Raw genomic sequence first — 24037 nt, 5'->3', positions numbered from 1 at the left:
CACAGAGAATCCCTCAGGTCCAGCCAGGTCCTGCTCCAGGCTGGGATTGAGCCACCTGTGGGAGCAGCTTGGCCTGGCCGTGCCTCAGTTTCCCCGTAGGACAAACGCTGAGCTCAGAACAACATTGGCCACCTCAGAGAAGCACTCCTGAGGCTGCCGGGTGCTCCGTGGGCACCTGGCAGCCACGGGAGATGGAAAGACACAGGAGCTGGGGGCTCATGGGTGGAATTTTCAGGAGCATCATCCTAAAAATGGATGTTCTTGAAGTCGATGGAGCAGCGGTAGCGGCTGTCGAGGACCCTGCAGCACAGGAGGCTGGGCAGGCAGGGGCAGGAGTGGTGCTGGCACTTCCCAAGGAAAGGCACCTGCAGGGAGGAACGAGAAAAATGAGGTGTCATGGCCCAAAAAATGATCAGTGAGATCAAAGCCCTGAGAAAACCTCTGGCTCTTCTCCGAGGTTCCAGAGGGATATGCCTGAAATTAATTTTTGATCCCTCCTGAAGCCCTTGCTTGTGCGAGCAGCGGGTGCAGCATCATTAAATCTTCTTCCTGGAGCATGAAATGGATGCAGGCACAGGCGGTGGGATGCTCGCTCCGAGGCTGGGATGCTGCTGCTAAATCCTCCAGGAGCAGGACGGCAGCAGCCCCGCGCTTTGGGCTAATCCCGGTGAGCTGGGGGCTCTCATCCAGCAGAAACCACAGCACTGGGGCAGCTCGGAGGGATTCACTCAGCTCCTCCTGGCTCGGCAGAGCCTTTCTGGCTCGGTTTGGAGCAGTGTGGGGTGTGCCTGGCTTCTAAAGGAACGGGCAGAGGCTCCATCCCAGCTCCCTGTCACCGCCCACGGCTCCCCCGGGGCATCCCGAGCGATCCAGGCCGGGCTGGATGGGGCTCTTAGCAACCTGGGCTGGTGGGAGGTGTCCCTGCCATGGCAGGGGGTGGAAGGAGATGAGCTTTGAGGTCCCTTCCGACCCAGACAGGCGGGAATTCCACGATTTAGGATGGCGAGGACAGGCAGGGCGGTGCCAAAATAATTTAGAGGTTGAAATCAGCTACTCCAGCTTGGGGACCACCACGATCCTCACCCCAAACCCCCAAGAGCCCCCGACAGCGACCGCCCTCTGCATGCCAGGGGAGAAGAGATGCAGCGACCGACAGGTCTGGCGCTGGCTCCGCCTGTGCGGGTCCCACCCGCGCCGGCTCCTCCCTGCCACAGCAGTTTTCCCTTGAAATTCCTGCTCCAGAGGCACGACAGCGTCCCTGCAGCAGCGCTGGTGTCCCGGGCATCAGCTGCACTTCCAGCTCCTCCTCACTGCACTCCCAGCCCCCCACACCAATTCCTCCTCACGCGGGGCTTTACGGAGCTTTCCCCCGGTGTGAGGAGCTCAGAGCCCTCTTCCCAGCCCCTTCCCGGCCCCTTCCCAGCCCCTTCCCCTCCCCAGGGTGGTACCTTGTGGCTGAGGGGGTGACACTCGTCCCCCTCCTGCCCCAGGGGGGTGCAGACGCGCAGCCCCCGCAGCTCCAGGCTCACGGCACAGCAGATCCCGCTGCCGCACGGAGGGTCCCGCTGGCAGGGCTGGGGAGGAGGGAAAAGCATCGTTATCGCTCTTTTCGGGGGGTTAATGGAGAAATCAGCCCCGAGCCGCTGGGGGCAATCCCTCCTGGGGATTTAACATAAAGGGGGGTTCCCAGCTGTCCCGTTTTGGGTTGAGGTGGGAGTTGTGGGGCACAGCAGCGGTTGGGTTGGGGTGCTGAGGTTTGTGGGGTGAAGGGGAAATCCCTCGTGGATACAGGGATGGGGGGGACACAGGGAAAGCTCGCAGCTGCCCAGCTGAAAGCCGTGCTGGTGCCCAGGGAGAGCAGAAGCAGCGAGGGGTGAACTCATTGTCCATCCTCCCTCCAGGGATACGGCCCGGCTGAGCCTGCGAAACCTGCTCAGTATCCCCCGCTCCCAGGGCTTTTGTTCCATTGCTAACGGGGAGCAGAGCGATTCCAACAGCTCGGCCTCTCCCACCCCAGGCAGGTGCAAAACTCTGGGGAACGAGAATGGGGAAACTGAGGCATGGATGCAAACGCTGCCCCAGCTCAAAACCTCGCCTGGGAGTCCATGAAAGTGCTGGGAAGAGGGGGATGGGGGCACTCTGAGCACGAAGCAGGTCCCATTGTGCCCCCCCAGGGTGACCAGAGGGGCTCATGGAACCCCCAAACCCTTCTCTGACCCCTCTGTCTGACGCTTGGTTGGCAGCACAAGGAGAACTGGTGGGATTCTCTCGAACATCCCTGGGGTCACCTCTCCTCAGGGCACCTCTCTCCCGGAGCTCCCAGCACAAACCCATCACGGATGAGGAGCTGTGGGAATTTCAGCTGGGGGAAAAAGCATGAAAACCCACCAGACAGCAAAATTTCTGTGGTGCAGCTCTAACAGGGTGGCAAAAAGGGGATTTTATGGAGCCTTCCCTTTCCCCGATTCTCCTTGAGCATCCAAATCCCCTTGAAACCCCCAAATTCTGTCAAAAACCAGATCCCAGGAATGAGGGACCTTCCCTCACCTGCAAGCTCGGGAGGCTGCAGGCAACCAGGGAGCTGCACATCCAACCCCTTCCCTCCCTCAAAAGGAGCCATTTAAGCCTTGGGAATCATTTAAGGAGCTGCTGGATCTGTCTGGCCCTGGATAGAGGTGGATCCCACAGCCTGCAGCTCTGCGGCTCCGGGGTCTGTAGGGGTTGGGGAGATGCAGCCAAAACCACCCCAGGCTGGAAGGAAACAGCTCTGGCTGTAAGGGAAAAGAGGAGCTAAGAGCCAGCTGAAGTCAGCAAGGAAATTCCCCCAGGTTGGGAAAAGCTGGGAGGCAGTGGGATGGAAAACTCTGCCTTGGTTTTAAACAGATTTTTCACTCCTCGAGAAAAGAGGGGGGTTCAGCCCTGCTGAGACCAACGCCAAGGCTCCTGAAGCACCACCAAAACCTCGATTCTGTCCCCGAAACTCGCCTTTAGCACCACCCTCGGTCCAGTTCGGGAACACCGAGTCCATGGACAGGGTGAGCATCCACCTGCCCTCGGTGTTCCAACAGCTCCCACCTCTTTGAATGATTTAATCTGGGAGGGAGAAGGAAAATCTGAGGTGTTTGAGCCCTTGTCCCAGTCGGGAACATGCTCAGAGAGACGCCAATAAAGATTTATTAATTTTCCCGTGCTGGAAAACGTCCGGAAATCGCCCATTTCTGACACGGTGCCGAGAGGAGGAGGAGAGCGAGGTGTGGCTTTACCCTCACGGGCTGGGGCTGGGACAGCGGGAGCAGCATCCACGCGTCGGAAAAATGAGCCACGAACGGAGGAAAAATGAAGAAAAACGAAGAAAAATGAAGAAAAATGAAGAAAAATGAAGAAAAATGAAGAAAAATGAAGAAAGAAAATCAGCGGTCCCTGCGCTCCTCCCCGAAGCGAGGAGGGCGAACCAGCGGGAGCAGGACTCAGCCCGGTGAGGACGGCGCAGGGGCAGCGGGGGAGGAGCAGGAGGAGGCGCAGGAGCCGCAGGGTCCGGCCTCCCACCCTTTATAACCCTGCGGGTTTTCCCCCGGGATGAGCTCGGGAGGAGCAGATGAGACCTGAATCTCAAACGGTGTCAAAGACAGGTTAAAAAACCACCGGGAAGGGATAAAACCTCCCTCCCTCCCTCCTTCATCCACCTCCCAGGGGGATTTTCCACCGCAGCCGGATTTTCCAGGCACACCTCGATATCCGTGTTTATTCCTGCCGGGTGCACGGGAGAATTTCATGAAGGGTCTGTGATTTTTTTTTTTATCAGAAAGAAAACCAAAGAATGAAGTTCAGTTGTTACTCCCTGGCTCGTCAGAGCCCAGCATGCCAAAAGCGTGGCTCCATGACAAATATCCCACAGAAAGAGAGGCTTGGCTGCATTTATTTGGGAGCATAAAGGGAGGCAAAGAGGGGAAAATGTCTTTTTTAGTACTGAGGGTGTGTTTCAATTTGAATATCACGTATAAATATGTTGATTTATGGCTTGAAGTACAACGCGTCGACCTCGAGCTGCTCCTGGGAGCACGGGGGAATAAAAAGGCTGGAAAAGCTGGAAAAGGTGGAATGATCAGCTTATTTTTTAAATCCGTGCATCCTGGGAGGACGCAAGGGAGAACATCCCGATGTGCTCAAGGCTGGGGGGCCTCAAAACAAAACCACTCACTGCTGCTCACAGGGAAGTAATTCCTGCAGCCTCGGCCGTGGGACATCCCCTCAGAGCTGGGATCACTCCTCACCCCCCTCCTCATCCCATGGAGCCCCTCTGGGAGCCCAGCAATACAAAGGTTAATCCTTTTTAGGGTTTATTTTAATCGTAAGTAAAAAATAATAACAAAGAAAAATCGAAATACCCTTCCATGGCCAACACCTGGGTGCTTCCACGGTCAAATCCTGGATCCTGGATTCGGCTGGGACTGCCCAGACCAAGCTCCCAGGCCTGCCTGGGGCACAGATGGTGCCTCAGACCCTTCTCAGGACAAGGGCAGGACATAAAACTCTGGTTTTTTCACCCCAAAAGAAAGCTGGGTTTGGGATTCTCACCCAGCAGGACAGATTTTCCCAGCCCTGGGGTCTCAGACTCCTTTCCAGCATTTGGAATTCAATCTCCTTTGGCTTTTCCCACTGAGGAATCAACACCCCGAGGCTGATTTGGGGGCTGGTCCCTGTTGGACCCAGTGCACAGGGACAAATCTGGGATCAGGAGCAGCCCTGTCCGGGAAGCGTGGTCCGAGGTGATGGTTTGGCATTGAAATATGGGTTTGATCGGGCTCTTGTGGTGGTTTTATTTGTTTGTTTGGGTTTTGTTGTTGTTACTGGTTTTTTGGGGGGTTGGTTGGCTGGTTGGTTTGTTCTGTTGGGGTTTTTTTGGTGTTTCTTGGGTATTTTTTGTTTTGGTTTGGGTTTTTGGGGTTTTTTTTGGTGTTGTTTTGGTTTTTTGTTGTTGCTCCTTGGGGTTTTTTTGAGAATCAGTCTGGTGCTGAATTGCCAATTGAATGAGTCAAAACCAGCCCCAGCACTCCCTGCCCTCAGCCCAGCCCAGCCCAGGTTTCCATGCAGAGCTGCACCACTGAAGTGTCCCCGACCTGGGCTTGAATTAATTAATCCAAAATCTCTCCTGGCAGAAATCCCGCAGCCGGGAATGGCTCGGGAGTGGTTGTGCTCGAGAGGTTTCCTTGCCAAGGGGCTGACAGGACAGAGGGGAGGCAGCCCCCGACTCCAGAGGGGTATTTGTATTTGTGTTTGTGTTTGTATGTATGTTTGTGTTCGTATCTGTATTTGTTTTTGTGTTTGTATTTGTATTTGTGTTTGTATTCGTATTTGTGTTTGTATCTGTATTTGTATTTGTATTTGTATCGGTATTTGTATCTGTATTTGTATTTGTGTTTGTATTTGTATTTGTATTTGTGTCTGTATCTGTATTTGTATTTGTATTTGTATTTGTATCTGTATTTGTATCTGTATTTGTATTTGTGTTTGTATTTGTATTTGTATCTGTATTTGTATTTGTATTTGTGCTTGTATTTGTATTATTTGTGTCCTGTGTTGCCTCCCAGAAGTGGGGAGAAAAGCCCCAAAACAAAGGCACTTTCATTGCAAGCCATTCCCGTGGGCTGGGGTGCAGCAGGAAGCCCCTGGAAACCCTTTGAGCTCGCAGCTTGACCACAGAGAAAGAAAAGTCCAATAAAAAAAAATTAAAAAATCAAAACCCTGCTGCACTTCGCTTCCCCCTTCAATAACAGTTTAATTTCCCGAGCTGACAAGCCGAGATCCGCGGCCGGGCGCTGCCTCATTTCAGTGCCGCGGGCTCCCGGGGCTGCCCCATAAATCCCCTCCCACCGCCCGCTGCCGGCACGACGCGGTTTTTGGGGGGGTCCTCAATGGAAAACCGGTCTGAGAGTCCCTTTTAACACCTCTGTGCCCCATGGGGAGAGGATGGGGGTGCTGATCCCGGCCGTATCCTCGTGTCCCTGCATCCCCAAACCTGCATCCCCCGCCGTGGTCCAGCTGCGAGAGGATGCTCTGGCCGGGGAGGGGGTACAGGAGCATCGTTAAAAGCCCACTTGATCCTGGGCGGTGCTGCGTGGAGGGAGGGGACACAACTCAGCCACGCTCAGGAGGATAAAGTGGAGAAAAGGAAGGAAAAAAACCCAAATATCGCAACTGTGCCGCGTGCTCTGCGGGAAAACGGACAGGCGGGGCGGGCTGGTTTGGGGCTGCGGGTTTGCTGCGAGTCCTCCCGAATCCGGGCACGGTGCCTGCGTGAGGGGACGGCGGCAGCCGCACAGCGGGGCCCGGGAGGGGCCCGGGACCGGCGGATTTTGGGGTGTCCGGGGCACCCCCACGGAGCCGAGCGCGCCCCGAGCGCTTTTGGCCCTGCGGAGCCGCCGTCGCGAGGTCACGTGGTGCCGCCGCTGCCAGGCGCGGGGCGGAAGTGGCGGCGCTGGCGATGGAGGGGACGCTGGAGCAGCACCTGGAGGACACGTACGGGCCGGGGGGCACGGGGGGACACCGGGGGGACACGGGGGGTGAGGGGAGCTGGGCCTGGGCCGGCCCGACCCGGCTGTGACCGCCGCTGTCTCCCCCCAGCATGAAGAGCCCGGCCGTGGTGGGCGTCCTGTGCACCGACTCGCAGGGGCTCAACCTGGGCTGTGAGTGAGCGAGCGCCGCCGCGGGAGGGCACCGGGGCCGGGGGAGGGCACCGGGGCCTGGCAGGGCCCGCTGAGGGCTGCCGGGGGTGGGAAGCACCGGGCACTGCCCCAAGGAGGATTCCCGGGGCTGCGGCACACCGGGTCCTGCCCATCCCCTCCAAAGGCGCCCGGGGCTGGGGGCTTCAGGCCCTGCCCATCCCTTGTGAGGGCTTCTGAGGGTGGGGGGCACCGGGTTAGGGGACACCAAGCCCTGCCCGGCCCCTTTAAGGGCTCCTAAGGGTGGGGGGCACCTGGCACTGCCCCACGGGGTAGCCGCAGGTCCTGCCCATTCTCTTTTAAGGGCTCCCCGGGATGGGGGCACCGGGTTAGGGGACACCAAGCCCTAGCCGGGACCTGCCCGTCCCCTCTAAGGGCTCCCAGGGGGGCACCAGGCCCGGCCCTACCAGACCCCTCCCCGTCTGGGGGTACCCGGCCTTGTCCTGCATCGACGCCGCTCTGAGCACACCGGGCCCTGCCCTGCTGTCCCCAGGGGCCACCAGCTGCCTGTGCCTCGGAGGAACCCGGAGCCGGCTCTTCCCGAAGCTTTAATTCAGGATTTTTGGTGGTTTGAGAGGGACCATTTGGGGAGACACTGCATCAGCCCCCAGGGAGGGGAATGGGCTGGGCAGGATGAACCCCCTTGGCCTGGGGAGGCAAATGGCCTCTCCCCAAGCACTGCCCTGGCACACGTGGCTTTGCCCATCGTCTCCCTCCTGTCCAGGCAGAGGGACCCTGTCGGACGAGCACGCTGGCATCATCTCGGTGCTGGCCCAGCAGGCAGCCAAGCTCACCTCCGACCCCACTGACACGCCCGTGGTGTGCCTGGAGTCGGACAATGGGTGAGTTGCCAGCCTGGAGCTGCCGCTGTCCCCCCGCCTTTGCCTTTCCCCCAGCCCTGGGAGCCTCCCGGAGCCAGATCCCCGGAGCAGCTCCTCCTCTGGAGCTGCAGGGGCAGCTGTGGAGGAAGCCCCGTGCCAGTGAAGCTGTGGGGGGAGGCAGGCACTGCCATAGGCAGATTCGTTGGATGAATGGGATTTTAAGAGGCAGGAGAGGTAAAAGCAGTGGGAAACCTTTCAAGGGGGGTGGTCACTGCAGCTCGGTAGCTCTCCCGGGATCCCTGTGGGTAACAAAGGCTGTGAGGCAGCAGGGACGCTGCTCAGGGAGTAGGGACATGGAGCAGCCGAGGTCTGGGATGGAGCTGGGGGCTGCAGCTGCTCGGTGATTGCCCTGCCCACTTCCCACTTCCCTGCCAGCTCCTCCTGGCACAGCTGAGCTCCCTCAGCACGTTTTCCTTGTTCCAGGAACATCATGATCCAGAAGCACGACAGCATCACTGTAGCAGTGCACAAGCTGCTGTCCTGAGCCTCGGGGACCAGCTCCGCTCGCGGCTCCTCCTCCCTGCACACCACCCTCCCTTTGGAGCTCCACACCTGGGATGAAGGCTCTCCCTCCCCTCTCACGGCTCCTGGGCAGCTCTCCGGGGCTCCAGCTCACATTTTAGCCCTTGTGCTGCTGAGGATGAACCGTGGGCACTCCCCCAGCCCCTGTTACAGCAGATGCTACCGGCTGTGGGGAGGGGGCTCATTTGTTGGAGAGATCAATAATAAATGACCTGTAAAAACGCTTCCTTCCTTCTCTTTGCTCCGCCTGGGAGAGCCGGGCCTGGTGCTTCGTTTCCAAAGCCAAGCGAGGTAACTTCTCCCACTCCCTTCATTTGCATTTCTGTAGAGAAACATTGGAATTCATGGGGGCTCCTCCAATAGGAAAGGTACAAACGCTTTCCAAAGAATTTCTCCTAGGAAACATTTCGCCTCCTCAAGTTAAACATTCTGTGGGAGTTACTTGCTCACTGTGCCTTGGGGTGAAGTTCAGACCTGCGTGTGCTGGCCCTGCCGGGGCCCTGGGAGCTGTAAATGGATCTTGGAACATCCTCACTGTACCGGTTTGGCCAAATTTAGAAATATATCCTCTGAGATATCCTCAGTTTAGAGGCATAGAAAGGCACAGGAATTAATTTCTGGGCATAGGCAGCGATTTGTGTCACCCCAAGACACTCAAATCCAGGTCCCTCTGCCTCTCGCAGATTTGAAACAGGCAGGGAAACAATCCTGCAAAAGGACTTGGGAAGCTGCTGCACTCCAATGGCTCCGTGTGCTGGGGAGGGAAAAGGAGCCGGGCTGCAGCTGCAGGAAGGGGAAGGGAAGTTTCCCAGCAGAGCATGAGGTAAAGCTTGTGCTGAGTCAGAGTGAAATGCCCTTGTCACTGCTCTGACTTTACTCCTCGGAGCAGTGACAGTGACAGGCTCACACAGGAGCAGCCCCTGCCTGGCCAGGCTCCACGCTCCCATCCAGCTCAGTCTCAATGTGGAGTAAAGCCCCGATCTTGGCATAGCCAAGCTCTGTGGTGGCCCTGGGGAGTCCTTCTCCCCTGTCCCTCCATCCCGCCAGGCTGGGAGCAGCTGGAGCTGGAGTCTCCCCCTGGGCATCCAACAGCTCCCCCCCTACCCCTCCTTCAAGCCCTTTAATCACACTCAGTACAAATCTCACCCTGCTCAAATAAAGCTCAATGTACATATGAAAAGTCTTGCTGTGGGGAGAGCTCCTCCACAGGCTCCCATTTATCCGGAGTGATGCAGCTTTGGCAAAGGAAACCAGAGAGCATCACAATCCCCCAGTGCTCCCAGTTTTCCCTGACCTCAGGAATGCTGACTGGGATGACAGCTCAGCCGAGAGCAGGGCAGGGAGCAGCAGGGCTCTGTTTATCCGGGAGTTGGGGCAGATTCGCAGTGGAGGCGCGGAGCCGACGCCGATCCCGCTCCGACCCCAGCGCCGCCCCGGGGCTGCAGCAGCGCGGCTGCTCTGTCCAGCTGGAAAACACAAAAGTTTTCCAGCCTATCCCATCCTCGGTGCTGCAGTTTCCCGGGCTGAGAGCCGTGCAGGACGGGCAGGGACAGGGCCCTGCTCCTCTGCAGCCACCGGCAGCCCCAGGCCGGGCTCCAGTCCACCCCTGCTCTGCTCTGGCCACATCCGGAGCTTTTCCCGGAGTCAGAACTCGGCAGGCTCCCCCTCCTTTTCCCTCCCAACAGGATTTCTGCTCCAAACGCCCCGGGTTTCCTGCTCCCAGCTGGGAAGGGGAGGGACTCCCGGCCTTGGGGCCTCACAAGCCAAGCTCTGCCCCCAGAGAGGAGGAGGAGGAGGAGGAGGATGGGCTCTGTCCCCCCAGCGCTTGCCAGGCTGCATGTCCTGCTCAGGACCGACACCATCATCCTCATCGGATGGGAATGAAGGAGCAGACTCTGGGGTGCCAAGTCAGGAAGGGGGGATTTCATCTCTGGAGCAAATGAAGAGACTCTGAAGAGGTTCCTCTTGGCTATTGACGGTTCCGGGGAGGATTTTCCAGCATGCAGCAGCGAGGGGGTAAGGAAAAGTTCCAGAATCATCATCCCCAACTGCTATAGGGTCCAGCTGCTCCCTCGGGCAGGATCCTGCCTCTGCCAGAGGCACGGGGTGGGTGAGAGGATGGAAGGGAAACGAGCAGAGAAAAGAGGGAGTAGGAAGAGCTTCCTGGAGAGCTCCAAGGTGGATCCAGACAGACGGAGACCCCCTGGCTTCTGGCACAACCCAAACTGCTGAAGCAGCACTAAGGACTTGCCCACCGCTAAAGCCGCAGTGGTTACAGTAATTTGGTGGGAACGAGAAAGGAAATGGAACTGTTTCCAGACAGGGATAAGGTGGAATTGTCGAAAAGGTTGGTGAAAGATCACCAGGCTGAGTGCAGCGTGTGGTGCTGGCCCCAGCAACAGCCACGGGGCTCCACGGCAGCACTGCCGGCACGGGAATGGTTTTGAATGGCAACAGGAGCAGTGGAAGGTGTCAATGTGCCCTGACATTCTCATCGGCAGGGGAGAGGAAGGAGGATGAAGAGCCGGAGGCTTTGGAGGCTCCATCAGCTGGGAAGAGCCGAGGCAGCGCAGCAGCAGGCGGAGGGTGGGCGTGGGCAGTGGTGTTTCACTTCTTCCTGGTAAGCAGGGAATGCACCAAACCCTCCTGGAGCTGGGGCAGGGGGGAAAGTCTCCAGCCTCGCTCAGAGGATGGGACAGGCCGAGCCCACCCGTGCCAGGGCACAGTCCAGCCCCGCCATTCCCTATGGAATGCCACCTGCAGACGTCTCAGTGATGGACAAGGGGGTTCCCTTGCCACAGTAAGATGACTTTTATTCAAACACATCACCACGGGGGTGTCAAACCCCACAGGGGTGTCCTGTCCCTTTGGCAAGGGCACGATCCCACCTTGGGCAGTGAGAGGGGAGCCAGGGAGCAGCACACACACTCAGGTACTCTCTGGGAGGACCAGGCACCTCAGCACCAAAGGCACTAATTCTCTGTGCTCCAGGCTTTATCTTCCCACCAGTGATGAATCAAGGAATTGTGAAGCTTTGGAAAAGACCTTTAAGGTCACCGAGTCTGACTGTAAAGAAGGCACCATCCCCCCAGCTAGGAAAGCTTCCCCCACTTCCACTCCACCCCAAGTAACTCACTGCCAATCATTAACCACCGGCCACCAGGGAGGCAACAGGAGTTAAAATTAAGGACACAAACTGTCTGTCCTTTGCCCCTGTGGCAGAGAAATCCTGGGAAAGCGCCCCGGATAACATCCATGCCTGCTCCACTCATCCCCTCATCAACTCCCAGTGATCTCCAACTGATCCATTTAGACTATTGCTTTAGTACTAAAAAGCAACTTAAAAGGCAAAAATATCCTCCAAGAGTTGAGCTCTAGTGTTGCTGAGGGTTTTCTGAGCATCTCTTGGGATCAAACTGCAGCAAAGCCACAACCAGCCCACACTGCTGGTATTCCCAACACCGGTCCAGGTGCCCCAGTTTGTTTCTCCCACACCACCACAAAAGCAGCAGAAGGAAAAGCTTTTCCTCCCTCCCAGTCCCCTGCGGCACCTCACCTCCACCCCCTCTCGATTCAGGTCAATGTGCTCGTGATGGGGATGCTCAAAACCTTTGGGATTTTCTTCGTGGCTTTCCGAGAGGAGATCGGGGGATCTTCTGAGCAGGTCAGCTGGATCGGCTCCATCATGTCCTCCCTGCGCTTCCTGGGAGGTGAGCTGGCATTCCCAAGGCTTGGAGCAGTGCTGCAGCCTCGGCTCCATCTGACCTGGGGGCACTGAGGATCCGCTGTGGATCCAGTTCCCAGATCCCAGACTGCTCCACACGGGACGTGGCTGGTACTCACACGTGTCTGAGCAGGAACGTGGTCTAAACACAGGGTCCTGTGTCATTCAGATGGGATAGTGGGAAGAAATCGGATATTGGGAAGGAATCCTTTCCTGTGAGGGTGGGCGGGCCCTGGCACAGGGTGCCCAGAGCAGCTGTGGCTGCCCCTGGATCCCTGGCAGTGTCCAAGGCCAGGCTGGATGGGGCTTGGAGCAGCCTGGGACAGTGGGAGGTGTCCCCGCCATGGCAGCGGTGGCACTGGATGAGCTTTAAGGACTCTTCCAACCCAATCCATTCTGGGATCCTCTGAATGTCACTGTAGGTTTATTGCACAGATCCAGAGCAAACAACAATCCTGTCCCAGCTGTGGGACAATCAGGAACCGCTGGGCATGGTGTGATTTGGGAAGGAGACTCAGGAGAGCTGAAAGTTTGGGCCTTGCCTCCTTCCCTGCCCCATTCCCTGAGCTCCCAGGGTACCGGGGAAGTCTCTCTCCTGAAGATTGACCCATCCCAAACCCCTCATCACCCCCTGACTCCCAAGGCTGCACATGGACCACTTCTCAGTGGTCCCAATCAGGTCCCCAAGCCCTGCCAAAGCAGCTTTTGTCACCTTCAGCCTGAGACATGTCCCTCCTTCCCTTGCAGCCCCGCTCGTGGCCGTGGTGTGCCGGAGGCTGGGAGAGCGGCCGACCTCCATCCTCGGGGCCGGGCTGGTGGCCGGGGGCTGCCTGCTCAGCACTCAGGCCACCAGTGTCCCCTTCCTCTGCTTCTCCATGGGATTCCTCCTGGGTGAGACTCCCTGGGCATAATGAGTAAATCAGCTCCTTCAGCCGTAAGCCTGGGGAAGGGTCTGGAGGGGGAGCAGCCAAAGGTTTGTTCAGCTGGAGAAGGGGAGCCTGAGGTGATCACAGACAGGACCCAGGGAAGGGCTGGGGCTGTGCCAGGGCAGGGTCAGGCTGGAGAGCAGGGAAAGGTTCTTCCCCCAGAGGGTGCTGGGCACTGCCCAGGCTCCCCAGGGAATGGTCCTGGCCCCAGGGCTGCCAGAGCTCCAGGAGCGTTTGGACACCACTCCCAGGGGTGCACAGGGTGGGGTTGTTGGGGTGTCTGTGCCGGGCCAGGGGTTGGACTGGATGATCCTGTGGGTCCCTCCCAGCTCAGGACATTCTGTGATTCTGTGAACCTTCAGTGCCAAAGCATCCCCAGCTTCTTTCTGTGAGACGCTGTGTGAACTCCCAAAGCTTCATGCTCAGAATGAAACATCAGTTTCAACATTCCAGTCCCAACTAACCTTGGTTTTTTCCCTGCACCTACACAGATCCTGGCCTTTTAAAATCCCTTATATGAGGGCAGAGCCTCCAATCTCCCAGACACCAAATCCCACCCACCAAATCTCACCGACCCCTGACTGCCACAGCACAAATCCCCCCTTTCAGCCCAGGAACACTGCAGAGCCAGGGACCACGACCTTGGGATAGCAAGACACAGAATCCCGACAGCAGGAGTCCCTTTTTGGGCACGGAATTCTCAGTTTCAACCTTCCCACAGGGATGGGGTTCGCCTGCCTGTACCAGGCGGGCGCGGTGATGACGGCCAAGCGCTGCCGGGCACGCCTGGCCTTCTGCAACGCCCTCGCCCGCTCCGGGATGGGGCTGACGTTCCTGATGGCTCCCTTCACTCAGCTCCTCATCGAGTTCTACGGCTGGCAAGGTGAGGGATCTCCTGCTCCTTCAGATTCACCAGCTCCCAGAGGGCATTTGGGGAGATCTGGGCAGGGTAAGAGGCTCTTTTTAAAAATTCAACACACCGAGGAACAACTCTGCCTCTTCTAGGACAGTTTGGGGGCATCTTGTTAATAATTAAACACTTAATCACTCATTAAAGTCAGAGGCAAAGCGCAGACCTCAGAAATCAAAGCCAGAAATGCCTACTTTTAGTGTAGTGTTTCAAGACCAGCTTAGAGGTCCATCACAAGTTTAAAGGAGGAAAAGCAAAACAAGCTCCCAGAGCTCAGAGGCAGCTCTGGGTTTGTTGTGTGCATGGCAGCAAAATGAATTTCCAGCTTCCAGAAAAACATGAACAAAAATCCCTGCTTTGTTAACTCCTCCATAAGGAGAAGGCAAAACCCTTTCTGATGGCAGAGCTTTCTCCACGGTCAGTGGAAACCACACCCTGCTCTAGAAAGGCCATTTCCTGCTGCTCCTCCCTTTTCAAGCCGGGAACAAAATGCTTTTTGCCTTCCCTCAGGTACTCTCCTGATTTTTGGAGGCATCATGCTGAACCTGGTGCCCTCCAGCATGTTGCTGTGGCCCGTCAGCCCCCAAGTGCCTCGGGAATCTGCTGAAAACCAAGACCGGGGGTCTTCAACGGCAAAGAAGGATCCAGAAACTCCTGGGGGATGTTCAGCTGGAAGCACTCACAGGGAATTACAGCTTCTCAGAGCACAGGAGGCTCCCAGCATGGAGGGACTCGTGATGCCCCACGGCAGAGATGTCTCCGATCCAGCAAATCCATCTGCCTTGGGAAGGCTCCAGAAACCCACCCCGGAGAGCTCCTCCTCGGAAACATCCACCGAGGCCAAGAGAAGCCACAAACCCCTTCCAGCCACCAAAAAGGAACCTTCTCAGCCTCTCCTGGACTTCTCCCCGCTGAAGGATCCCGTTTTCTTCATTTTCACGTGGTCTTTCCTGTTCAGCCACCTGGCCTACTTCGTGCCCTTCTTCCACCTGGTGGCGAGAGCCAGGACGCTGGGCATGAGCAGCAGGGACGGCTCCTACCTCATCGCCGTGGCTGGTAGGCAAAGGGATCCTTTACACCCACGGGTCACACAGCAACACCACAGATTCTGCCAAGAAATAGTCCCAGGTTTGTCCTGGGATGGGTTCTCCTGGCAGAGGTCCAGCCCCTACCCCCTTCTGCGGACACAGAGTCGCCTCCTGTCCGTGCACAAGTCGCTCCCGCTGGGGTGGTGCTGGGTGGTGCTCCCAGTGCCAGCTGGGTGATCTCACATCCCCCCCTGCTCTCAACAACCCCAAATTTCCAGTTTCAAGGTGCTCTCTGTCCTCCTGGAGCCTTCCCATCACGATTCCTGCTGTGCTTAAAGCCACAAACCGCCGGAATCCAGAGGGGCATCCAAAGCCCTCCAGTTTGACCCAGGAGAGAGAAATTCACTATTGGGGGGAAAAACCCCACATTAACGTGGACCCAGGCATTTGGATTTGGTACATTCCCCTCAAGTGGGGAAAAAACAAGGCACACTCCCCAAAAATCAAACCCATGCCTGGTTATAAGCTGGGATTAACACTAAAGCCATGCTGGGGTAAGAAAGCGGCTCCAGCCTCAGTCAGCAGCAAGTACTTTATTGTACAAAAATACATTTTCTTTGTGCAGTGATGGGGAACGTTCAGCAGTGAGGGGTTGTCGAGGCGTTAGGAGAGCCCAGGAATGGATGTGACATTTGGAATTAGGAGTGGGAGGGACTCAGGGGTCAGTGGGACACGAGCTCACTCGAGAGCTGCTCAGATTTTGCTTCATAAAAAAGTGCCAAGAAATGTAAAAAACAACTCTCAAACCCCAACTCTCAAAGCCCAGCTTTCACAAACCCAACAACCAAAAGGCTGCTGAGCCTCTAAAATTCCTGGGTTTCTGTGCTCTTTGGATTTTTAGAAGAATTTAGATCTTAATATTCAGCTTTTTCTCTTTAGAGAGTTCCTCTTTCCTGGCTCAGGGCAGTTCCGAGGTGTCTGGGCTGCAGAGCCCCAAGGGAATTTTTCCAGAGCACTTCGGTGCCCTTGGTAAGAGCAGCAGAAGGGAAGAGGGAAAAACCCCAATCCATGGATTTTGCAAGAGCCTAAAAACGCCTCCCTGGAACTTTTCAGCATTTCAGCCCTTTGTGGTCACGTCCTCACAATGAACAGGGAAATTGGGATGTGACACAGCAAATGACAGGAATCATGTATAATAACAGAAATAGGGAGCATAAAAATCAGAAATAAATAATAAATAATCAACATAACACCATAAAGCATTATAAATAAACACATATAAAAATAAGCATGGATATAATAATATGAAATAATACAAATAATTAACGTTATAAAATAAAGATAAGAATATATTAGGGTTAATAGAAATAATCAAGTGTAATGTGAAGAATGCAGAATAAAAACATAAATGATATATTATAAAATACTGTAAAATACAGTTGTAATGTATAATGTGCAATATTGTGTTATAATATATAAAAATATAACAATATAACAATACAATAATATAAAAATACTAATTTATGATAAACACAGTAAAGATATGAATAATTTAAGTGTATGAAGTATATTAAATTATATAAAATAATATAGATGAGATAGATAAGTTAAGATATATTAGAGCTGATAATAATAAACTATAATCAAAATAATATAAAATAATATGAATAATATAAAATACAAAATACTGTATCAATATAATACCTATTATACTACAACTAATATAAATAATCACATAAAATACTATACAATGCAGCTAGATTTATAATATCTAATATATTTCTATGAAGTAATAATATATAAAAATGAAGTAATAATATACAAAAATACCTAGAAGTAACAGAATTTCAATATCATACAAACCCAAGTCTCCCCTGAGGCTCTGAGAGCTCCTGTTCCCTCAGGCATCACGGAGATGCTGAGCCAGCTGCTCTCGGGCTGGGTGGCCGACCACAACTGGACCAAGAAGTACCATTTCCATGTCACCTACCTGCTGCTCAGCGGGGCCACCAACCTGCTGGGGCCACTGGCCACCACCTTCCCGCTGCTCCTCACCTACACCGTGGCCTTCGCCACCTTCTGCGGAGGCTTCATGGCTCTGGTGCTGCCCGTGCTGGTGAGTCCCATGTGTGATCAGCCAGGGCCAAGCCAGGCTTGTGGCACCTGCTCCGCTCCCAGAATCACCTGGAACACACAGACAGCTCCAGCAGGACCCTGCTGGTGGCCACGGAGCTGCTCCCAGGGCTGGAGCCCCTCTGCTCCAGAGCCAGGCTGGGAGAGCTGGGAATGCTCTGCCTGGAGAGGAGAAGGCTCCGGGGAGATCTTAGAGCCCCTTCCAGTGCTTAAAGGGGCTCCAGGAGAGCTGGAGAGGGACTGGGGGCAAGGGAAGGAGGGACAGGACACAGGGAATGGCTTCCCAGTGCCAGAGGACAGGGCTGGATGGGATATTGGGAAGGAATCTTTCCCTGGGAGGGTGGGCAGGCCCTGGCCCAGGGTGCCCAGAGCAGCTGTGGCTGCCCCTGGATCCCTGGCAGTGTCCAAGGCCAGGTCGGACGGGGCTTGGAGCACCCTGGGACAGTGGGAGGTGTCCCTGCCCATGGCAGGGGTGGAAAGGGATGAGCTTTGAGGTCCCTTCCATCCCAAACCATTCCAGGATTCTCTGATCCAGATAGAAAAGCACCATCATAATTTGGCATTTCTTTCTGGAAGGCATTCAGAGATTTAAACACCTTCCTCAAAGCAGCTGGAAGGCAGAAAAGCCTCTCCCATCCCAGTAATTTCCATGTTGGCCTTAAGGAGGCGAACGGATTCCAGGCTGGATCAGACCTACAGGGGCAAAGTCCTTCCACAGCTGCAGCTGAAGAGCAAATTCCCCAGAAAAAGAAAACTCCCCAGAAAAAGAAAATTCCCCACAAAAAGAAAATTCCCCAGAAAAATCAAATCAAACCTTGTGCTTTAAAAAAAAAAAAAATTAATTCCATGAATCTCTTGTGCATATGCATTCCTATGAACTCCATCACTAATTGTCCATTTTGGTTTCCAAACAGGTGGATCTGGTGGGTGTGGAAAAGCTCCACAGCTACCTGGGGTTTGCTGCCTTCTTCGCAGGGATAGCAGCCATGGGAGGACCCCCTTTAGCAGGTAACTGATGTTATATAAAACATCACCCACCCCAGAAATCCAGGGATAAAACACGCTGCTGGTTCACTCTCCTACAGGGATCCATCCCAGCATGGGTTTTCTGTTCAAACAGAGGGTGGGAAAAAAAAAAACCAACAACCCTATTTCAGAAATGTATTTTTATAGACAGGCAACATTCTGCTTGGGAATTTGCAAAATCCAACCAGCAGCTTGGAAAACGCTGCCTGGAATATTTAGGAAATGCTGCCTGGAATATCTGGAAAATGCAGTGAAGCCCCACGTGCGCAGTTCAGCCCTGACCACGGCAGGACAACGAGCACATTACCAGGGATTTTACTCCCAACAGTGTTAAAATAACACTGAGCTTGGACTGGGGGGACTGGAGGGGAAGCAAGGACAGGCTCAGCAACATTCCCACCAGGCAGAGGCACTGAAACATCAGGAGAAGCCTCAGTAATCTCTTGTTTTGACACAGATTACACAGCTCAGCCACCAGAGCTCTGGGCCCTGAGATAAGGAGCATGAAAAGCCTTTGCTCTTCTCCCTCTGCCAGAAAACCAAGGCAGCTGTGAGGATTTGGGAGATTTCACTTAGAAATGAGTGTCCAGCCTGTGCTCAGGAGCAGGGGACTTGTTCTCCTCCAAACAGCCTGGCCAGGACAAAGCTTTTCCTTCCCTGCAGCCCAACAAGCCAACTGCTCCCGGGCTGACCCCCAGCGTGGGCAGCAGGGCGGGGGGGATTCTGCCCCTGTGCCCAGGTGAGACCCCACCTGCAGAGCTGCCCCAGCCCTGGGGCCCAGCACAGCCCTGGAGCTGCTGCAGCGAGTCCAGAGGAGGCCACGGAGCTGCTCCCAGGGCTGGAGCCCCTCTGCTCCAGAGCCAGGCTGGGAGAGCTGGGGGTGTTCACCTGGAGAGGAGAAGGATCCAGAGAGACCTCAGAGCCCCTTCCAGTGCCTAAAGAGGCTCCAGGAGAGCTGGGAGGGACTTGGGACAAGGGATGGAGGGACAGGACACAGGGAATGGCTTCCCACTGCCAGAGGGCAGGGATGGATGGGATACTGAGAAGGAATCCTTCCCTGTGAGGGTGGGCAGGCCCTGGCACAGGGTGCCCAGAGCAGCTGTGGCTGCCCCTGGATCCCTGGAAGTGTCCAAGGCCAGGCTGGATGGGGCTTGGAGCAGCCTGGGATAATGGAAGGTTTCCCTCCCAATGGCAGTGGGTGGAAAGGGATGAGCTTTGAGGTCCTTTCCAATCCAAACCATCATTTTTTGTTTCCTGCCCTCCAAATCAGCTGTCCCCAGCCTGCAGAGGCACCTGGCTCAAAGTTGCCAAGGCTTCTGTAAATTCCAGCTCCATGCAAAGTTTCAGCAATGCTGCTGTTCCACCAGCACAGGAAAAAGTTCATTTTCCTAATCAATATCCCTGGGCTGGTTATGCTCTGTCTGCCTGTGGATGCAATTTCAAGCAGCCAAAACATTTCACTGACCAGGAGCTCCACATTGCCACGGTGATGGCCAGCCTGGATCCCAGATCTCTGCTGCTGCTCCCAGGTGTGCATTCAGCAATCCCTCAATCCCACTGAATTCCCTGCCACGACAGCAGGAGCTCCACACCTCGGCTCAGACTGCAGTTCCACTGCCATCCACCTGCAATGTATTTTCACTAATGGGAAGCCTTTGCTTGCTGCAGGGGATTTGTAAAGCAAGCAGGCTTCCTGCAAAAACCTTTCCACAGCAATCAGGCTTAGTGCAGGCGGGATAAATAAAGGCCAAATAAAGCCAAGAAGCAAAACACTTCCCCATCCATCTCATTACAGGCAGAGCAAGTTGGAAACAATCCAGAGCTCAGGATCCAGGTTTGGCATCCAAGATAAATGCTGCAATTTTCTCTTTCAATGCAGTTTTAAGTGTGAAAACTGAGTGAGACCAGAAACTCCTGATGAAGTGGCCAAACCCACCTGCTCCTTGCAGAATGCAGGATTTAAACACTCTGTGAGACCTTGGAATTTGGTGCTCTCACCTCCCGGAAACCTTGAGTTTAGAATTACAGTTTTATCAAACTCAAGTGCTTTTATGCAGTGGAAATAATGATGATGGGTAATGAGAACTGCAAAGGTTAAAACTGCCTAATTTGCATATTAGATCAAAGCCTAATGCAAGGAAAAGGTGCCTTACCTGCAAATCTGTTCAGCTGAGAGCCCTGAAATCCAGGGGCAGCTGGCAGGACCCGAAGGGGAAGTTCGGAGTCTCCTTCAGAACTCCCCATCCACTGGCACCTCGGGATGCTGCCACGCTGAAAAAACCCAACCCAAAGCAGAATAAACATTATTTTGGCAGCCATGAGCAAGCTGAGAGAAGGGCCCAGTTTGTTTCCACCAGCAGTACAAATCACTGACTCAAAGTGCAGAAGAGCTGAACCAAAGCATGTAATGCAAGTTCTAGAAGAGATTCCAGCCCCCAGAGCACAAACTCCAATCCCAAGAAATTTGGGTGGTGATAGGAGAGAGGATGGAGTTTCCCAAAAGCTCTGCTGGCACATATACTTAGATGTTTTCTACATTTTACCTTCACCTTCCCACTGAATTTTGCTCCTCAAGGCATCAGGAATAAATCGAACTTCTGATTAAAGATCAGTAGCACCATTTAAACAGCCTGACCCAGCTGGCAGCACCAGCAGTGCTGGGAATGTTTCGTTTGGATCACACTGGTGCCTGGGATTTACCAGCATTCCTTACAAAACTGCTGCTTTGCTGGAGTTCGAACACCACAAGATCCTAATTCAGCTTTCTGCAGCAGGAGTGATTATTTGTTTGGAAAAGGATTGGGGGCACAGAGACTGGAGTTGCTTCAAAAGGTTGGGGTGTGGTGGAAGTTGATGGCTGTGCTGCCAGTGAGGCAATGCTGGTAAATCCCTCTGCACCGAAATCCCATTCTGCACCAAAAAAAAACCCCAAGAACATGAAAAAAAAAAAATTAACAAATATCCTGAAGGATATTTTAAGAATAATTGCAGTAAATCAGAGCTCAGCTGGAGCACTCTGTCCTGCTCCTCTCACAAATAACTACGTCAGCATCCCTTCTCCTCTCCAAATCCCAGAGACTTCCAGGCAGCAAAACCAGATCCCACCCCTGGGAATAAACCCCTCCACAACAACCTCGGGGTCATGGGAGAGTCACCCAGCCCAGCACCACGGGATCCTCCTTCCCAGCTGCAGCCTCCAGCTCCTCCAGCGCCGCTCACACGCCAGCCCTGGGGGAAAAACAGAGGGGCTCCCCCGAGACAGCAATGAGCCAACAGAAACTGAAACTGGGCAAAAGCAGCTTTTCCTCTGCCTTATAAATATATATTTCCTGCAGCTGTGGAAATCTACAGCAGGGAAACGTCGGTGCCTCTGCTCCGGCACAGATCCCAGCGTTTTACCGGAACCCTTTCCTTCCGTGAGCCCAGGATCTCAGGGACCAGATCAGGTCCCTTCCTGGGTTTAAGAATCTCAGATTTGGGCCAGACCTGCTGTTTGTGTAAATCATGGAAGCCCATGGATGTCTGGATTCCACAGATGTCTCCAGAGGAATTGCATTTCACGGCAGCAGCAGATCTGGCTCAGCTGCTGCCCCACACCCGCCCAGCCCACACCACATTTGGGACTGGATGAGGGCTTTTATGTGCAGCAGCATCTCCCACCACTTTGTAGATTTTAGATTCAAAGAGAGGAATTCCCCACCTTTCAAAGGACTGCCCAGACCCCAGATGATTTGCCAGGACCAAACCTCACCAAAGTGACCTTGGAGGTCACTTTAAAAGGCGACCTGAGTCCTCCGCAGATTCCTGGGGCTCAATGGAATTCAGCTTTGCCTTTTAAGTCCTCCCAGAGCTGATTTTATCAAGTTCACCTCCAGCTCCTGGCTTGGGCTCTCTCCTGTCAGAGAAAGTGCATTAAACTGGGTCTGCTCACAGGAAGACAATGCTGGAGAACAGGGGGTTTGAAGCCCAAATGTTGCAAATACCAACACATGCAAGTCATCCCAGCAATCCAACGGGATCTTCCATCAGCTGCTTTTGGCCCACTTATTTAACAGGGGAAAAAAAAAATTCAGGGATTCAGTTCAATCCAATTAAAGCCCGTGTCCACTGCAAGGATCACAGCTGGCTCTGGGAAGAATGAGCTACGTGTCATTTCCTTGCAGGAAATGCTGCCCAGGAAGAGTTAAAATAATTCAAAGGAAGTATCTGAGGAATTCTTAGATGAGAACACACATCCTTTGCCTCCCACCCACCGCCCCAAATGGTTTTTTTCACGGAGAAAAATCCCACAGCTTTAATAACAACCTTCTCTCCTGCAGGCTGGCTCTACGACTACACCCAGACCTACGCCTGCTCCTTCCTCTTTGCTGGAGCTTGTGCTCTCATCTCACCTATTTCCTTCTTCTTCGAGCCTTCAGCCCAAAAATGGAAGCTAAAAAAAGCCAATTTGAACAAGAGCCCCAGGTCTGGCTGAAGTTTTAAAGGCTGGGCTTTGATTGCATCCATGCTGGGAAAGCCATTGCCTGTACTGGGAAGTATCAACAACAGCAACCCTGAAAACTGGAATTCTTGGATGCCAGATTCAGTTTGTATATGTGGATATTTCTCCTGATTAAAGCCATCTGAGAAATGCATGGTGTGAAGTGTTACTTGATGGGGAAAATGCAGCCTATGGCATGGGTGGGCCTGGGTTTCACTGTGCCTTTGCTCCTGAGCTGGGTTCTTCTGCCTCTCACATTTAATCCTCAGCACGACAGCTCCGTCCCTCCCGGAGCAGAGCTGACTCACCTCGTGGGATGAGCAGCCAAGGAGCTCCAGGTGCCAGAGCACAGCCAGAGGTTTCAGCCCGTTCTATTCAGCTACAAACACCCAGCCCTGGGGAGGGATGCAAGGGCAGGGACAGGGGGATCAGGATGGTACTTCCACGAGGATCCGCAGAGCAGCTGTTCCAGGAGCCCCTCTCCCTGCGGGCAGGATGCTGCAGTGGGGCCATTCCATCTCCCAGGCACAGTTATTGCCACAGCACGGAGCACCTGTAGGCAAACCCAGTTTTAATTAAAGCCAGAACCACAACACAGCAAAGGCAGAGACCAAAGCCACCCCTTGGCCTCCTCTGCGCTTCTCTCCCCAGCTTCCCAACCGTCCAGAGACTCCCTGGGATTCCAGGCACACACAAAGGCAGCTCCAGTGCTGAGGCTGCATTCAACCAGCACCCCACAGATTTCGTTTGGGTGGATAAGACACAATACAGCAGCTTTGCCTTTCTCTCCAGTAGTGAAGCTGCAATTTTTTGCATTATCACCAGACATTTGAAATTAAGATGTCAACCTGGGATATTTATTCCAGCCATTGGCATTTTCCTTCTTTTCACCTCTCCTTTTTTTTTAATTATTAAATTGGAAAGAGATTTAAGTATCCTATGTTTTTTCTCACCCCTTTTTTTCCTCATCCCTTTTTTTAATATTAAGCCATCAAGAGAGTTGTTTCCCCTGCAGAAACACCCCTTTAAACTGTGAAATGGGTTATTTCAAGCCCCAAATTAGCTGGTCTATTTTTAATAAAAAGCTACAGAATATTGTAACAGTTTTAAGGAGCTCAAACACTGTCCCAGGTAAGAAAGTTCCTGCACAGATGATGGGCCAAATTCAGCCCTTACACAATTACACAGTGCCAAAGAAACTGTGCTGAAACAAGGGGAAAATTACAGGGAACGGGGAATATCAGTGCTACAAAAGAGTTCATTTTTCATGAGGTGTTTCATAGCTTCTCTCAGGAATCTGCAGGCAGCAAGTGCTTCGGGAATGGTCCTTTTACCCTTTAATCATCATCCCTCTACACCTTCAACCTCAGCATCCAACACTCCGTGATTTGGATGGACCAGGAAATACCTGCATCCAGGACAGGATCCCTAGGGGGCATTTTCCAAGCCACCAGGATTTCCGGATGAGATTATCATTTCTGAAGGGTTTAAGGCACTGGGAGTTGAAGGGGGATGAACAGGGGCCGTCCTCAGCCAATCCTGCACTAAGGCCTCAGCCAAGACCTTCTGCAGCAGGGATGAAGCTTTCATTGAAAAATTTTGAGTTTTCACCTCTTGAAACGTTAAAGTTCCTCACTCTCCCTCTCACCAAATCAAACGTTACCAGCAGCTTTGCTTTGCTGCTGTAA

General features: G+C 53.9%; 3 protein-coding genes across 13 annotated transcripts; 2 read left to right on the top strand and 1 right to left on the bottom strand.

The window, feature by feature from the left end:
- Positions 1-245: 245 nt before the first annotated feature.
- On the bottom strand, positions 246-1595 carry PROK1 (prokineticin 1). The gene is made up of 2 exons (XM_032133522.1): positions 1449-1595; positions 246-365 (listed from the first exon to the last, which is right to left on the bottom strand). The coding sequence occupies exons 1-2, from the start codon at positions 1593-1595 to the stop codon at positions 246-248; spliced, it is 267 nt and encodes an 88-aa protein (XP_031989413.1).
- Positions 1596-6410: 4815 nt separating this feature from the next.
- On the top strand, positions 6411-8347 carry LAMTOR5 (late endosomal/lysosomal adaptor, MAPK and MTOR activator 5). Its single transcript, XM_032133395.1, has 4 exons — positions 6411-6516; positions 6622-6683; positions 7444-7561; positions 8024-8347. The coding sequence occupies exons 1-4, from the start codon at positions 6482-6484 to the stop codon at positions 8082-8084; spliced, it is 276 nt and encodes a 91-aa protein (XP_031989286.1). The 5' UTR covers positions 6411-6481; the 3' UTR covers positions 8085-8347.
- Positions 8348-9650: 1303 nt separating this feature from the next.
- On the top strand, positions 9651-22503 carry SLC16A4 (solute carrier family 16 member 4). Of its 11 annotated transcripts, none has more exons than XM_032132751.1 (9): positions 9654-10138; positions 10624-10742; positions 11700-11832; positions 12594-12737; positions 13494-13721; positions 14193-14810; positions 16615-16826; positions 17758-17851; positions 19665-20845. In XM_032132751.1, the coding sequence occupies exons 1-9, from the start codon at positions 10123-10125 to the stop codon at positions 19769-19771; spliced, it is 1671 nt and encodes a 556-aa protein (XP_031988642.1). In that variant the 5' UTR covers positions 9654-10122; the 3' UTR covers positions 19772-20845. The 11 variants fall into 11 exon arrangements, with proteins under 11 accessions (XP_031988648.1, XP_031988649.1, XP_031988642.1 ...); XM_032132750.1 differs by lacking the exon at positions 19665-20845 and adding an exon at positions 19140-19605; XM_032132749.1 differs by lacking the exon at positions 19665-20845 and adding an exon at positions 22189-22503 and having other exon boundaries at positions 9660-10138.
- Positions 22504-24037: the final 1534 nt, after the last annotated feature.

Source organism: Corvus moneduloides, chromosome 24 (genome assembly GCF_009650955.1).
Source record: "Corvus moneduloides isolate bCorMon1 chromosome 24, bCorMon1.pri, whole genome shotgun sequence".
NCBI lineage: Eukaryota > Metazoa > Chordata > Aves > Passeriformes > Corvidae > Corvus > Corvus moneduloides.
This window is presented reverse-complemented; position numbering and strand designations above follow the sequence as displayed.

Coding starts and splice junctions, on each gene's coding strand:
- SLC16A4 (XM_032132749.1), top strand. Junction 14,811..16,614: donor CTGCCAAGAAATAGTCCCAG/GTTTGTCCTGGG, acceptor CTGTTCCCTCAG/GCATCACGGAGATGCTGAGC. Junction 16,827..17,757: donor CTCTGGTGCTGCCCGTGCTG/GTGAGTCCCATG, acceptor GTTTCCAAACAG/GTGGATCTGGTGGGTGTGGA.
- PROK1 (XM_032133522.1), bottom strand. CDS start 1,595: ATGCTTTTCCCTCCTCCCCAGCCCTGCCAGCGGGACCCTCCGTGCGGC. Junction 366..1,448: donor GTCACCCCCTCAGCCACAAG/GTACCACCCTGG, acceptor TCCTCCCTGCAG/GTGCCTTTCCTTGGGAAGTG.
- LAMTOR5 (XM_032133395.1), top strand. CDS start 6,482: ATGGAGGGGACGCTGGAGCAGCACCTGGAGGACAC. Junction 6,517..6,621: donor GAGCAGCACCTGGAGGACAC/GTACGGGCCGGG, acceptor GTCTCCCCCCAG/CATGAAGAGCCCGGCCGTGG. Junction 6,684..7,443: donor GCAGGGGCTCAACCTGGGCT/GTGAGTGAGCGA, acceptor CCTCCTGTCCAG/GCAGAGGGACCCTGTCGGAC.